Source organism: Aptenodytes patagonicus, chromosome 15, assembly GCF_965638725.1.
Source record: "Aptenodytes patagonicus chromosome 15, bAptPat1.pri.cur, whole genome shotgun sequence".
Lineage (NCBI taxonomy): Eukaryota > Metazoa > Chordata > Aves > Sphenisciformes > Spheniscidae > Aptenodytes > Aptenodytes patagonicus.
In genome coordinates, this window is record NC_134963.1 from 6201347 (window position 1) to 6216767 (window position 15421).

Sequence of the window (15421 nt, forward strand, 5' to 3'; positions counted from 1 at the left end):
AACTTGCAAGTCAGTCGTCTTAGTGACAATGCCTTGTATTCACTTGTCCTTTAGTGTGTTGTTATTGGCCTGCAGTCAACAGGAGAAGCAAGAACATTAGAAGCTTTGGAGGAAGGTGGTGGTGAACTGAATGACTTTGTTTCTACAGCAAAGTAAGATTGAAGTTTGTTAGAACTGTCCTTTACAAAACTAACCTTAGTCCAGCTTAGTGTGTGTAGTAATTTGTCCTTTCATGTGTAAAACATGCATCACTGCACAGAAGGCTGGGTATCCTTTAGTACCAGTGATCTTTACTTAAGCTGCCTGTACGTAAAATCTGATGGTATTGCTGAAGTGAACCATTGGTTAGTTCCTGGTTCTACTGGCACTCTGTGAAATGTTTTCAGGTGTCAACAGCTGGTACTGTTCTACTCCAGTGGGGAGGAGGGGAAGACTTGCCAAGTGTACACTGCATTTATACCAAAGCAGGTTGCAATCATGACTTCCCTCTTTTATCAGATGAGCCAGATCCAATCCTGAGACTACCTTGCTGAAGATCTTAATAAATTAAGTTAATCTGTCATTTAAACCTTGAGCAATAAGAAAATGGCAGGAGCAGTACCACTTGATGCCGAAAAAATTTCATAAGTTATAAGTAACAGTGCTGTAAAGTAAATGTCTTACTTTTAAGAAGGTGACAAATACAATAATATGGGTGATAACTATACAGAGTGCTTGTGTAATAGCGTTCACAAGGAATAATTCTTCAGAAAAGTCAAGCAAGCTGTTAAAATGTTACAGGTTTCTACTTTAAATAAATGCAAATTCGACTGAAGAACCCTTTTTTCTTAAACAGAGGAGTATTCCAGTCTCTTATTGAAAAGCACTTTCCAGCTCCTGACAGGAAGAAGTTGTTTAGCTTGTTGGGGATTGATTTGACCGCTCAAAGTAATAACAATTCACCCAGAGACAGCCCTTGCAAGGAGAACAAAATAAAGAAACGGAAAGGTAATGCTTAAGTTCTTACACTAATGCCATAGTGAAAATGGCAATTTTAGAGCTGCCTAAGAGTGAACTCTGGAAAAAATATCGGAATGTAAATATCAGTACAGTCATTCACGAAAAAGCATGTATTACAAGTCTAAGACTTCTATTAGAAATTTTGATTAGTAGATTTAAAAACTGCTGCTGAAGCAATATAACCTGTAAATTCTGGTTACTTCTTTGCTCAAAATTGGGTTGATCTAGTATAGGATCATATCCCAAAATGCCTTGCACATGTCAGACCACTTCCTGATGCAGTCAAGCAAATAATGGCTTTCTTCTTGAGGCCACTTCCTGATGCAGTCAAGCAAATAATGGCTTTCTTCTTGAGGCTCAGTAAAGAGAAGCCTAATACCACGCTCCTTCCCAAACTGATTATGATTCTTACCAAAAAGTAGGTGATCATAAAAAACTTGGGAGAGAGGTCTTACTTAAAACTTAGATTAGATTCTTTTAAACACTTCTTTTTTTAGAAGTTGAATATTTTTCTAGTTTGCATGCAGTGGTGGTAAAACAAACCTCAAAAGTTAGACTACAAGATCTAAACTAACTTTTTTTTTCTTCTGGGGTGATGGTAATCCTTCTGGAATTAGGTGAAGAAATAAGCAGAGAAGCCAAAAAAGCTCGCAAAACAGGTGGCCTTGCAGGTAGCAGCTCTGATGAGAGTGAAAGTGAGTCTGATGCTTCAGACAATGAAGAAAGTGACAATGAGAGCTCCAGATTTTTGAGTTCTGGAGATGATGATGACTTCAACCCATTCAGAGATGAATCCAGTGAAGATGATGAAGATGGTAAGACAGTTTAAGTGTTCTATCAAGCAAGTATCTGTACGTGCAGATAGTAAGCATAAAGTCTTTCCTAACCATTTTAGTGAGCCAAAAATAAGAGTGTTTGATAAGCATGTAGTTTAATGAGACTGGAATTAGTACTAGAATGTTGATTTGCATCTTCTTTTAAGTCGATTTTACACACTGGAGTTCAGACTTTTGTAAGTCACCTTTTGTAATGAGAACGTAGTTTTTCAAAGGAAAGGATGGCTTTTTAGTAAATGCTTGAAACTTTTTGAAAATAACTTTTTTAACTTTAGATCCCTGGTTAATTAGAAAAGAGCATAAAAAAAATAAAGACAAGAAAAAGAAGAAAAGTATAGACCCAGATTCTATTCAAAGTGCCTTACTAGCTTCTGGTCTCGGATCAAAACGACCTAGCTGTTTTACTTCCACTGTTGGTACCACCACTTCTAGTACCAACACGTCAGGTAAGAATAAGTTTCTTTGGTGTTAATTCACTTTCTTAGCAATGAGGCAATGAAATTCTAAACCTTAAAGAGTCTCTCTTAAATTTCAGCAAACAGTAACACAAACAGCAGCTTTGTAACAAGTCAGGATGCTGTTGAAAGGGCCCAGCAAATGAAAAAAGAACTGCTTGATAAACTGGAAAAGCTGGCTGAAGATCTTCCACCTAATACACTGGATGAGCTTATAGATGAACTGGGTGGTCCTGAAAATGTTGCAGAGGTAGGCTGGTGTTCATGTTAAGAGAAAAGTGATGTTTTTTTCTACTGCAGCCATACATTATCTGGCTGCAGTAAATCAGTGTTGTTATTCTTCAAGGTTGCATGTGACCTAAGTATCTATTGAAGAGAACTTGTTTAGCAGTTTTAAACAGTAATCTCACAGGGATAAGAGTATAGGTTACTTTCACTGGATGCCTCTGAATTAAAAAGAAACTTGAGGATTATATGAGAATAGAGAGAAGGGCTCTGAATGGGTAAATAGGTTACTTCTGAGACCGATAGTTTCTTGTTGGGTAAATCATACTAGTTTCTCTTTTGCTTTATAGTGGTATATTTCTGTAGCTGTAGTCAGTTTGAAGCTGGTGTATATAAAACAGAAAGCAGCTTTAGTTCATCTTCCTAGGCAATGAAGATTAAGAACCTGTATAATAAAACTGCGTTAGTGAAAAGCCTGACGAATTATTCTCTCTTTTTCTCAATAACTTTAGAAACATGTCTTTAGTAAGCTACCCGTCTCTATCAAGTAGAAACATCATTGTGATTTAAAAGACCCTATTAAAATCAGTGACAGTCTCAGCTGTCATTTCAGTTTATATTTTTAGTACTCTTGGTAAATCCCTTATGGACAGTACTACAATACTACGTCATTTCTACATAGATGTGCTTTGTTATGCTTTTGATTCCCTGAGTTACCCTAAATAAGGGTTCCACATAGCTGATAATGGCATCAACCAAAAAATAATCCAGGTTCTCTAATGTAGTTTTGCACTTTAAGTAAATTACTGAATCTATTTTAACGTTGGTGTATGAATAAATAGCAGCATTGCTTGAAGTTTTTGGTCATGTAATAACTTTGGTATTGCTATAATGAGCTTGTATTCCCTTTTATTTTTAAAGATGACAGGCCGCAAAGGGAGAGTTGTAAGCAATGATGATGGCAGCATATCTTATGAGTCAAGATCTGAACTTGATGTGCCCGTTGAAATTCTGAACATCACGGAAAAGCAGAGGTTCATGGATGGAGATAAGGTAGTCCTTAAAGAGATACAATTCAGAAAAACTTGCCAGATGCCATAGTAACATTGATTAAGTTATTTAAGTTGGGGCTCTACCACTACTCCACAGTGACTTTTTAGGTACTGTAAGTAAGTACTAGTTAGAAAGCATTTTCCATTCACTGCTGTGTGTTTTGTTTTTTCAAACCAGTATGTTCAGTAGTCCAGTCTAATATGTGGCTGCAGCATGCTTTAAAGGTCAGGCTGTACTTCGGGTGGCCACAAAGGCCTGTGCTGAAGAGGTGTGTACACGCGTGCCAAACTGAAAGCTGGCACCTCTGAGCTGCTCTTGGCAAACAGTGTATGTTTAAAAGGCAGATAAACCCTCCACATCTTTGCGATTCCTTTACCTGGATTACTGTGTACCTCTGCTTCCAAGAGGAAGTAATGAAGTTGAGAAATGGGGAAAACCAGTGACTGACTTCGTACGAGAGGGAGAAAAAACTTCAGTGAAGGGCTGAAGGGAAAAGGTGGAGGTGGTTTACCTTAACAAGGACTGAGAAGTAATGCTGGGAAGAGTGATAGCTTTTGTCCTTTACATTGCACTCTGAAAGAAAATACTGACTGTAATAATAGTAGAACTGAAGCTGATAAAAGAAGGAGGGGAAAAAAAAAAAACATTTCTGTGGTTCACTTGGGACATGCCACCACAAGAGGGCAAATCAAGTAAATGTAGTTGTTGTGTGGAACTTCTGTGGACTGTTGTTCCTCTTGAGGATAAATACTCATGTTCCTATAAGTGACTTGTGCACAGTCAAAACACTTACATTCTTTCAAGGCAAATGCATTCAGATACTACAATGGTCGTATCCTCTTCCTTATACAGTATTAGCAGCAACTTTTTGTCTTCTCTGTTGGTTGCTATCAGAGCAAGTCTCCCTGTGTCCCTTCACTTTTTTCTTTCTGCAGTGCAGGCCAACATCAGAGAAACCTGCCCTTTGGAATGGCAAAACTGCAACATACCATCTTTCTTCATTTGCACAGAAATGTGTTGCTGAAAAGTAAAGTGAAAACCACTCCTTTCACTTAAAAAAGCCGTTAGCTTTTCTAACTCTGATAAAGAGAATCATACTTTTTCTCCCCTCCCCGCCTTGCGATAGGAAGACCAAATAAGAGTGAAGCCATTCCAGACCCATGTTACTAGTAATCGTAAAATTAAATTTTTTTAGAAACTGAAAACTGAAGCTTGATCTTGGATTTATTGCTTAACTAACAACTCCTTTCTTAATAAAAGAACATTGCCATAATCTCGGAGGCTGCCAGCTCTGGTATATCACTGCAAGCAGACCGTAGAGCTAAGAATCAGAGACGGAGAGTTCACATGACTCTGGAGTTGCCGTGGAGCGCCGATAGAGCAATACAGCAGTTTGGTAAATAACTTTTTTGTACCCTTCCCCTAGCGTACTCAGTAATGCTAACTGAATTTACTGCTAATTGATGGGAAGTAAGATTGACTAGGCAACCTCTTAAGGACCCTTCCACTCTTTTACCCGTGGACAGAATCAGCTTTATCTATAGTCGTAGCTAATAGTCTTGAAAGTTTTCAAAGAAACCTGGCAAACAAACTGAGACTGCAGTTTAGGGTTTTTTTCCATGTATCAAGTGTCTTTATGAAAGTTGCCACAACTCTGGAGCGTGTGTGTACTACCTTCTATTGGCCGTATTACAACAGAAACTAATTTTCAGCAGGATTAAGTTCTGGCGCTTTTCTTTACTCTTCACAATTCGTAGTTTATTAGAAATGTTCATGAAAGTGAAATTTATTTAACGTATGTGCTTCTACTTAATTATCCAGGAAGAACTCATAGATCCAACCAAGTGACTGCTCCAGAGTACGTGTTCCTAATTTCTGAATTGGCAGGAGAGCAAAGATTTGCATCGATAGTTGCAAAAAGACTGGAGAGCTTGGTAAGATTGTTTCAAGAAGTCTGATCCTTCATTTGAGAAAATACAACTTAGATTTCTTTTTCTTAAAATTTGATTTAATTACAAAGGTGTGTCTTAACAGGGAGCCCTCACCCATGGTGACAGACGGGCTACAGAAACTCGAGACCTCAGCAGATTCAATTTTGACAACAAGGTGATGGTTCTATTTCTGTTGAAAGCTCATGCTGTGGTGCTTATTCCACAGATGACCTGTTGAGAAAGAATTTCTTCCATCTCCTGTGAAGTGTTTTACTTTTAACTGTATTACTTTCTGATAGGAGGCCTCTTTCTGAGATAGCCAGAAAACATTCTTAGTTCTGTTTGCAAAGCCACGTGGAACACATATGTGTGTAAATTACTTTTCTGCATTTGCTAACAGTCCAAGTCTTAAGTAAATGGTATGTGTCCTTTCAGTCACAACTGAAAGCTTAATTTGGCAATTCTAATTAGAAATTAAGACTGGGCTGTTTCTATAGTGTAGTTTATAATTGAAAAGCTAATAAACAGTTCCCTTTACTATTGTAGAGAAAAACATTGTGAATTACAAACGCTTGTTAAACCAGCGTGCTTGGGGCTGAGGCACAAATGCTGGATCACGTTGTTAGAGCAACTTTCTCTTTCTTACGCAGTATGGCAGAAATGCTTTAGAGATTGTTATGAAATCCATTGTGAACTTAGACTCCCCAATGGTCTCGCCTCCTCCTGATTTTCCTGGAGACTTCTTCAAAGGTAAGTATAATTCACTGGATGTAATAGCTACCTTTTTGATTGTTCTCCAGTATGCAGAAAATGCAAATTGATTGTTCTCCAGTATGCAGAAAATGCAAATCACTTTAGAGCATTGCCACCATTAGGTGGCAAAGCAGCTATGATCTAACTCTTCTCTTTTTCCTAGATGTTCGTCAGGGATTGATTGGCGTAGGCTTGATAAATGTAGAAGACAGATCTGGAATACTAACGCTTGATAAAGGTATTTGTGTGTTTAGTGTCTCTTTAGAATGTGGCTAGGAATATCTCATATCGTGATAGTGGATTCCTAGCAGCAGAACTGAAGCTGTAACTGTCTAAAAAGTGACTTTTTTGGAGAACTTCAGAATGTTTTCCTCATTTCTGAAAGAATGGGTTTAAGTAGTCTTTTTGAGACTCCTTGAATACTGATTGAGAGCTTGTTGTCATCAGACTTAATCTTTGTTGACCTAATACATGTATTTCTTATTCTTTTTTAAGATTATAACAATATAGGGAAATTTCTGAATAGAATTCTTGGTATGGAAGTACATCAGCAGAATGCTTTATTCCAGTACTTTTCTGACACGTTAAATGCAGTTATTCAAAATGCTAAAAAGAATGGAAGATACGATATGGGCATCTTAGGTGAGTAAATCAACTTCTCGGTACTCTTGTACTTAAGTAAGAAGAGAGAAACAGAATAACTCTCTCCTTCCCTTTTAAGATTTGGGCTCTGGGGATGAGAAAGTAAGGAAGGCAGACGTTAAGAAGTTTTTAACTCCTGGATATTCTACCTCTGGACATGTAGAACTATACACAGTAAGTTAATTCTGTACCTTCTTTGTATGAACTAATAAAACTTGCTTGCCGATAAGTTTTTAAAACATGGTAATCGGCTAAGCATGTGCTGAGTGAGGGGAGGTTCCAGGCCTTTCACTGGGAAATACTTGGTCTATGGTTCTTTAGTTCCTATGTCTGTAACTGTTCTAAAGCCTGTCCCCAAATACCCCTGCACGGCTGTCTTCTAGATCAGTGTAGAGAGAGGAATGTCTTGGGACGAAGCAACTAAGATCTGGGCAGAACAGACGGGTCCAGATGATGGATTTTATTTATCACTACAGGTAAGATTCTTTGTCTCTTGGATTATGTTCAGAGAAGTGTTTTGGGGGCTAACCAAATACGCTGTCTCCTCTGGAAGAAATCTACTGTTCAAATTAATTACTGTTCAGTTTTGCAAAATGCTTTCAATCTTACATTAAAATTCACGTTAAGTTTGCTTCCAACGCTAAGTACGAAGCACTCCTTTTTAGCTGCTCAGGATATTTTCTGATAGGAATGTGAGCCCGAATTAATAGCTCTTACTTAAACCTGCATCAAGAAACCAGGTGCTTTCACGGTAAGGAAAAGTTGTGAGGTTCATGTAGAATAGTGGTACTGTCTTGTAAAGGTGGCCTTGTTATTGCTGGTTGTCTTATTGCGCGCACACACGCAGTATTGCTCCTGTAAAGAACACAGTATGGAATCACTGAAGGTAGATACTGTCAGCATGTTTCAACTTATGAAGTTTTCGGTTTGTCTTTCTTTTCCAGATAAGAAATAACAAGAAAACTGCAATTCTAGTAAAAGAAGTGAATCCTAAAAAGAAGCTTTTTTTAGTATACAGACCAAATACTGGGAAACAACTCAAACTAGAAACATGTGCAGACCTGAAAAAGAAATATAAGAAGGTATTTAAAAAAAAAAAAAGAAAAGAAATACAAGGACTTTCTTTTTCTGGTATTTGTGTATAATTCTGGCAAGTAAAAAACCTAGGCTTATTTTTCCAGAGCAGAGCTTGTATTTGGGTCTTTTTACAGCAGGTCTACGTGGTTTCTGCATTTGTATATCTAAAGCTTTTTGAATATAAATAATTTGTGGTGTGGTAATATAAAATGAGGGTTTTTAGGGTCTAGCAAGGAGAAGTCTTGCTTCTGTGTAAGGTGTACAAACGTTCTTAAATAAGCGGCTATGTACAGTGTATTCTGAGCAATGATTCTGATGCTTCAGCTGTTTGCTGATGAAGTTTTAAATACTGTAATGGATTATTTTTGTTTAGAGGCTGGTAAGATACCTAACGCTTCTCTTACAAATTCAACACTAAAATTGTTTAAAAACTTGAGGAAACTCTGATAATCAGGTTGATTATTGGAAAAGCTCTGAGATTCTGCCATTCTCATTACTGAGATTCTGTTATGTTCAAGCATTTTGCTCAACCTTTGAGAAGGCATTTCCATTGAATAGCCTGAAATTATAGGATAATGTACCTCTCTTCACCGTCAGAATGCTGGTGCTCCCTCTTTTCTCACAGTAATGACCAAATTGCTTTTGTTCTATGCAAGTCTGGATGTGTTTTACTTTATTATTATTCCCACTTTGAATGGCTTTTCCAGGTACCTTCTGAAGATGCTCTGCCACACTGGTTAGAGCAATACAATTCTTCCGCGGATACCTGCACCCATGCTTATTGGTTAGTATTTGTATGCACGTAGATGCTTTAACTTCAACTGTTTACCTAAACTGGTTTATAACTATTCTGTTCTTCTGTTACGCATGTGAAATCTTGTGTTTCTTGCTTAAGAAAAATTGTCCCATGACCAGTCAAACGGCCCAACCTTTGAGTGGAAACATGAAGCTTTGCACTTGCCCTTAAAGTCTTAACATGTTAGACGAATGCTCATGTATAATTGCACTCCAGCAGAAGTATAATGACCCAGGAGTAGCTTGTGCTTTAAGTGTCTTGATCTGATCTATTACTGTGGTAGGATAGTTCAAATGTTATTTGGGGGGAAAGTATTTATACTTCATGTAGAGATGAGATAGGTGCAAGAAACAGCTGTTCGTGTGCTACCTCTTCTAACGGTGTGTCTGAACTCAGCAGCTGATGTCTCAATTCCTGAGGAACAGTATAACTGGTAGAAGTTTCAGATTAATATTGGAGCTTCTGAAATCTACTGATCGGATACCAGTTTCATGTGTAACAGAGTCAGGTTCTCAGGTGATCTAAATGAGCAGTATCTTTGGCTTAAAGCTCTGTCTCTTAATTTTGAAGATCTGGTCCTAAATAGGCCAACACTTCTCAAAGCTTTACCATTAGAGGCATGCTATGGATAAAGTATCCTCCCCTCACTGTGTACTTGCAGCCCTCGCTCAACTCTGAATACGTGTTAAATAACTTCAAGTCTCCTTTTTAATTGAATTGGATACTCTTTGTTTTCAGAATTCTTTTGAAAGCTTTTTTTCTCTCTGCTGCAGGAGAGGCAATTGTAAGAAGGCAGGCTTGGGATTAGTTTGTGAAGTGGGACTCCGTTGTCGAACTTACTATGTCTTGTGTGGTTCAGTATTGAGCGTCTGGACAAAAGTAGAAGGCGTTCTAGCCTCTGTGAGTGGTACAAATGTGAAAATGCAAATAGTTCGTCTAAGAACAGAAGATGGGCAGAGGATCGTAGGTAAGTGGCTTGTCTGCTCCTTTATTTCCATCTTGGAGTAGAAGGTAGCTGTAACTTACAAGTCGCTCCGTGTTGAGAGTCACGTAGGAGACTGTATAAAGATGCTTACAAGAGTAAAGGCTTGTCAGTGTGTATGTTGGGGAGGGGCAGAAGTGCAACTCTTGACACCTGTATTTGTAGTACAAACACTGTTCTGAGTCAGGTTAAAGAAGGAAGACTTTTTTTTTTTCAGCCAGGCTTCGGCACACTTATTCTCTCAGTTCTTTTGATTTACTAGGAACAAAAAAGTCATTCAGCCTGTTCCAGCCAACCTACCTTTGAACCCAAAAGGGCTCCACTTTTTTCCCCACTTCTGGCAAAGAATAGTAAGCCCTTGAAATGGTTGTTTTCATGGCTTTTGAGCTACTGAAAGTCACGTGTAATCAATAGTTTAGAATGACTTCAGGATGATTATGTCATTTCTTGTTGCTAAACCTCTTGGTGAAGCCTTCATAGCAGGTACCTGAGAGGCTGAAATCTCCCTCTTTTTTTTTTTTTTAAATGTGGACTTCTGTGGATGTGCGATACCGTGGCAGCTCCTACGCCAGTAACTCGGTTTGCTAAGATGTTGAAACTAGGTTTTTCATGTTTAAACTTTCATGGTGGTGTAACTTCTGTGAGACTAGAAAAGCAAAAATAGCTGACTTCTCACTTTATCTGGCAGCGGGTAACATAATAAAATTTGTCTTCAGGGGCAAAATGGCAATTTCTTTCTACTGCTTCATGACCTAAAGGATCTAGTGACTTCTGAAGATAAACCTCTTGCTGAGAAGCAGAACTTGTGGCTGTGCTTGATTAGGCTCGACACTGGAAATGGTCACTGTTGACTGTTGCATAAATTAAATGGTGGAATCATCAGCCAGAGGTTTTCAGGAACAGATTGTTTGCATGCTTCTGAAACAACTGATTTGTTGCTGTTTTCAGGTTTGATCATTCCTGCAAATTGCGTATCGCCCCTTGTAAACCTCCTGTCGACGTCAGACCAGTCTCAACAGCTTGCAGTACAACAGCAGCAGATATGGCAGCAGCATCACCCGCAAAGCATCACCAATTTCAACAATGCATAAGAGGACAAACTACAGGTGTTGACTTTGGTGTTTGAGGAAAAGGCTGTAAAAGCATATCACTTGCATAAAAATCAGGGACAGATTCCAAAGAAATATAACTTTTTCAGTTCAGTTGTGTGCTCTCAAATACTTCGGGAATAAAGAGATCTAAAAAGGTTGGTAGAACTGAAAGCCAGCAGTTGTTTATGGTGGTGCATCTGTCTTTCCTTATGCTCTCTGTAGTGCTTCCTGTTTGCTTTTACTTTTGGCCTTTTAAGCTACAAACCACAATTTGTTTGAAAATGCTTGAAAATCCCCAAGCAGGCTTTATTTTTATCTTGTCATACAGTGCTCAGGGTTTAACGCAGTGCATCAATGCCATTGCTGTGGGAGATATCCTTGAATGCATGTATTGAGTATATATATAGAAAATATATATTGGGTTTTTCTCTTCAATTTATGAGTTTATAAAAGCATGAAACCTAGAGGTTGCACATCATGCATTCAGGTTCCTTCCCAGTTTCTGTTTGACAGTGCATGTCTCTGGAAACGGGCATGGACAGGATAAACACACAAGACAGCATTCGGAGAGAAACACAATCTTAGTTGTACAGCATTGGTTATTGCATTTTTATAGTGTTTATACCCAGGTGTTGCATTTTTTCTGGTTCTCTCCTGGGGGTTATATATTTGAGTCTACAACACGTTCTTTTTGTGATAAACATCTTAAATTAAAATTAGTTCATTTTTAATGTATTAATGGTATTCCTAATGTGTACTGCAAAGATGGCTGGACGCCTATTTTCCTTAAATTGAAGCATTTCCTTAATCCGAGGTGGTTATGGAAACTTAAGTGCAAATTCACTTCCATCTCGCATACAATCTTATATTTTTTACTTCATTAATGTAATTTAATTTGTCACTTGTAAGATGAAACCTTACTTGAGCTGTAAATTAGAGAATGGGAAACACTTGAGGGTTCCGCTGTATGTGCTGTTTCTGTTACCCAGTAACTTGAATACTGTTTAATATGTTGTAAGACATTGTAGAGTTTATCTGGAGCTGTTTAAAAGAAATTGTAATGTACAAATGTGAATAGTCACTTATCTATAATATGGGTAAGTTTTGTTTTGCCTATAATAGTAGATGTTTATAAGAAAGTGAAGGACAATGTTTGTCATTTCTTGCTTGCACAGGTTGCACTATTGAAAAATTGAGATTGTATAAACCTGTCCAAAAAAACTACAAGATAATGATCTTGTAGATGTCAAATAAAAGTTATTGTACTAACAAGAAGTGGAGTCTTGTTTAGGCAATCACCGTATTCCAAAAAAAACTAACAAGTCTGTACAATTGGAATTCGACAGGACTTGGCATGTTCCCGTCTGCTTTAACCAGGCTTCTGTCTTGCAGTCCAACTATTTCAGTTGAACTCATTAAAGGCAAGAAGTAAACTGCGTTTAAACCTTGATGCATATTTTAAGTAAGGTTCACCTGACAGACTTAGAGCAGCAGTCTACTGTAGCGTATGTCACTTCTGCAAACACTCGGTGAGCCAGAGCCAAGTGCCATAAAGAGTTTTTTCCGTAAGTAATGGAAAGTTCCACACTTGAGGCTGAGGCGCGCTCCCTTATGTGAATTGTTTTGCTTGAGGTTCTGCTAACGCTGCTTGTGCCGGCACCCCAGTGCGGTAACAGAGCACCTGCTTGTCGGGGAAGGAAGTCTGCCTGCTGTCCTCAGCTCCCCGAAACGGTCAAGGGGATGAACCCCCCTGCACACGCCTGTGACAGACTGAAAATACAGGTCTAGAATAAATCGGCGTGTTCCCTATTGCCGTAGCACCTGCTACATCTCTGTGAAGTACTTGCAGTGCAGGTGGTAGGTGTGTTGGGAGTCGTCTTAATCCTCTGGTAGTAAAGGGAAGCTTGCCTGAGCGCTGCGATACCAGCAGGAGCTGATGATGCCCTGGAGAACTGTAGGCCACAGACAGGGTGTGGGGGAGGATGTTCCTGTGTTTCGTACCCGCCACTGGATGTATTTGGCATCCATTCCAGGAAAAGTAATGGGGTTCTGAGAAGTATGTTGACAGATGACTATTGCAGCAGATAGTGAACCAAATTGCTAGTAGCAGCAAGCTGTGTGTGGACTCTGCTAGCAGTCTTTTTTTTTAAATTATTATTATTTGGTGTAGAAACTTCTACCATCTGAGATGGTAACATAATATTTTAGATCTTAATCCTCAGTAAGATGGTTCTAGAAGTGGTAGGTTCACAAATAGTGATTTTTTTTTTTTTTTTTAAAACAAGTCATTATTTAAATACACTTCAGTTCCTAAGTGCTTTTCTCAGCCTGTTGTGCTAACTTTGGTTGTCGGGATGAGCAAATATTGAATTGGATATTCTCTGTATTGATAACCGAACCACCCTACTTTACTTTGGGAGTTCATAGCATATCCTCTTCACTCACACCCTCTTAAACTTCCCATGGGCTTGTGTCCCCTGGAGGGGAAAAAGACCCAACAGTACTTAAAAGATCCCGAAGAACCGTTCCCATTCCAGAAATCCGTTCCCCCGCTTCCTCTCCTTTGCCTGCTCTCTGCTACTTGGCACCATCAACGCCTTGGCTTTGTCAGTCAGTTACTAACACATCTGCATCCGCAGCTCTGGAGCGTTAAAACATCTTAAAGGTTAACATCCAAAAAAACCAAAAAATTAGCCTTCAAGCTACAGCAACGCTTTCTCTCTTTTCACTTCATGCTCGGTGGTTCGGGTATGTTTTTCTGGTAGTAGCTTGTTCCTTGCATAAGCTGCTGATAAAGCTTGGGGAGAAAAGGCATATAAATAGCGCTGTGGATGGGATAAGGAACAGCTCTGCGGTATCCTCTTGCAGCGCTGCCTGTAAGCCAAACATCCTCACGGGGAGGAAAAAGGAGAGACCAATTGTCATGTCATAAATTAGCAGGCTGGGCGAGAAGGGCCTCGGTATTTTTCCTACTTGTGGGACATTGATCTGCTTCGTACAAATCACCATCTGAAATGGATATAAAATTAATAAAGGATAGGTGTCTCCAATAACGGGGGCAAAGCTAAATGTAAAGCGGCAGTAATGTCTGTACCGCGTGAGTTTTGGAAGCATGCTGTAGAAGGGGAAGATACGTATTTAACTTGACTTAGGAATTGAAGGGATAAAATTTTGGGTTTTCTTTTTTAAACTGTCCCTTGACAGCAACTGAATTTTGACTTGTTAACTAGTTTCATACTTAAGATACGTCTGACACAGTAAATGCAATTATAACCCACTAAAAACCCCCTCTGCACAGCAAGTTTTCAGTTTATTTTCCCATCGCTGCATGGTCCGTTGGGAACACGCACCTCTTGTAAGGACTTAAAGTTCCCCAAAGATGCTGGTTGTCTAGTCAGCCTGTAGTATTTTCTTTGTAAACGAAGAAAGCGCTGCGACCTGTAAACATTTGTCGAGTGAATTATCAAGGGGGTTTTGTATTTTTCTTTTGTGTTTGGAATAAGCTTCATTCGGATCCCATCGTGGTCTGTACATATATAGAAAGAGTATGTATGTATATAGAGATGTTAAAGGCTACTGAATTATTGAATGTAAATAACTTGTTTTCCTTTGTGGTTTTTTTTCTTCATGACCTTCCCAAGATGTATTCCTATTTTCTCAACCTGCCAAAGAGGCAGTTTGTGTGTATTTTGAAATACATATAGCATATATAAAACTGCCGAGGGATGCCTTCATACATTGTAGATGTTACATGTTGTCGTCATTTTTTCCAAAACTATCGTCTGTCTTCCGTGATCCCTTTGATGCTGTGTGGTTTTATTCTATATTTTTAGTGTATAATGTGTTTTCTTGAGAGAAATTGATTCCCGATGTCTTTCAGTGACTGTTACTATTCACTTCTTAGTGCCTGTATCAGAGAGAAACAAATATTTGAATTTTCACGTAGTTTGTTTTCTTTAGTCTTTCCAGGGCGTTTCAGATCTTAAGCTTTAACCCTAGATACATTTCCATTTTCTCCCACTTACTAGGCTCTCCAGTTGTGCATTCAGTGAGCTCCTACAGTACAAGTTCTAGAATTAAATGCATCAGCGATAGGACCTGCCCGCTGTCCTAACGTGTAAAAGTATGATTACTACGTTCATATTAAATGTTCACTGTCTTAAAAGCACTCTAGAAAGGCAGGTAATTTGAGAGTAGAAAAGATGCATCTGTTGTAGAGCATTTCCTGGGAAAGTTTTGAGCTTCGTGTAATGTTTAAATGTGCAAAACGGAGGTAATGGGACTTTCTTACCTTTGAAAAAAATGGTGCGTATTTTTAGTTGCCAGATAACAATACATATATCTATATCAAAGTTAGAGATTAATGAGAAATCCCTTGAATTGTCTGTCTCTTATTTAGCCCTTAAACTGCCAGCAGTTGTCACACAGGCTTTGCCCTTCTCCTCTTGCTGGGAAGGACTGTGTCCGTACGGTTGTTTCCTGAATTAAGTGGTTTGCAAAGTCCGCTGACTGGAGAGTCATTGCAAGAAGTATCCAGCTGCAAATAGCAACAGAATACTTCTGGTAGTTTCTGTGGTCAAT

At 38.8% G+C, this 15421-nt stretch overlaps 1 protein-coding gene across 2 annotated transcripts in view; it reads left to right on the plus strand.

Moving 5' to 3' along the window:
• The window catches only part of SBNO1 (strawberry notch homolog 1), a 32977-nt gene extending 20862 nt beyond the window's left edge, over positions 1 to 12115 (plus strand). For both annotated transcript variants that reach the window (XM_076352895.1, XM_076352896.1), the window contains exons 15-32: positions 55 to 152; positions 836 to 987; positions 1617 to 1814; positions 2111 to 2281; positions 2371 to 2540; positions 3437 to 3568; positions 4829 to 4964; positions 5390 to 5502; positions 5603 to 5674; positions 6150 to 6249; positions 6416 to 6490; positions 6748 to 6894; positions 6974 to 7068; positions 7278 to 7370; positions 7839 to 7976; positions 8679 to 8755; positions 9541 to 9734; positions 10698 to 12115. In XM_076352895.1, coding sequence (XP_076209010.1) covers positions 55 to 152; positions 836 to 987; positions 1617 to 1814; positions 2111 to 2281; positions 2371 to 2540; positions 3437 to 3568; positions 4829 to 4964; positions 5390 to 5502; positions 5603 to 5674; positions 6150 to 6249; positions 6416 to 6490; positions 6748 to 6894; positions 6974 to 7068; positions 7278 to 7370; positions 7839 to 7976; positions 8679 to 8755; positions 9541 to 9734; positions 10698 to 10840 — 2304 coding nt within the window. In that variant the 3' untranslated portion in view covers positions 10841 to 12115. The remainder of the gene's footprint in view (positions 1 to 54; positions 153 to 835; positions 988 to 1616; positions 1815 to 2110; positions 2282 to 2370; positions 2541 to 3436; positions 3569 to 4828; positions 4965 to 5389; positions 5503 to 5602; positions 5675 to 6149; positions 6250 to 6415; positions 6491 to 6747; positions 6895 to 6973; positions 7069 to 7277; positions 7371 to 7838; positions 7977 to 8678; positions 8756 to 9540; positions 9735 to 10697) is intronic.
• The last annotated feature ends 3306 nt before the right edge of the window (positions 12116 to 15421 follow it).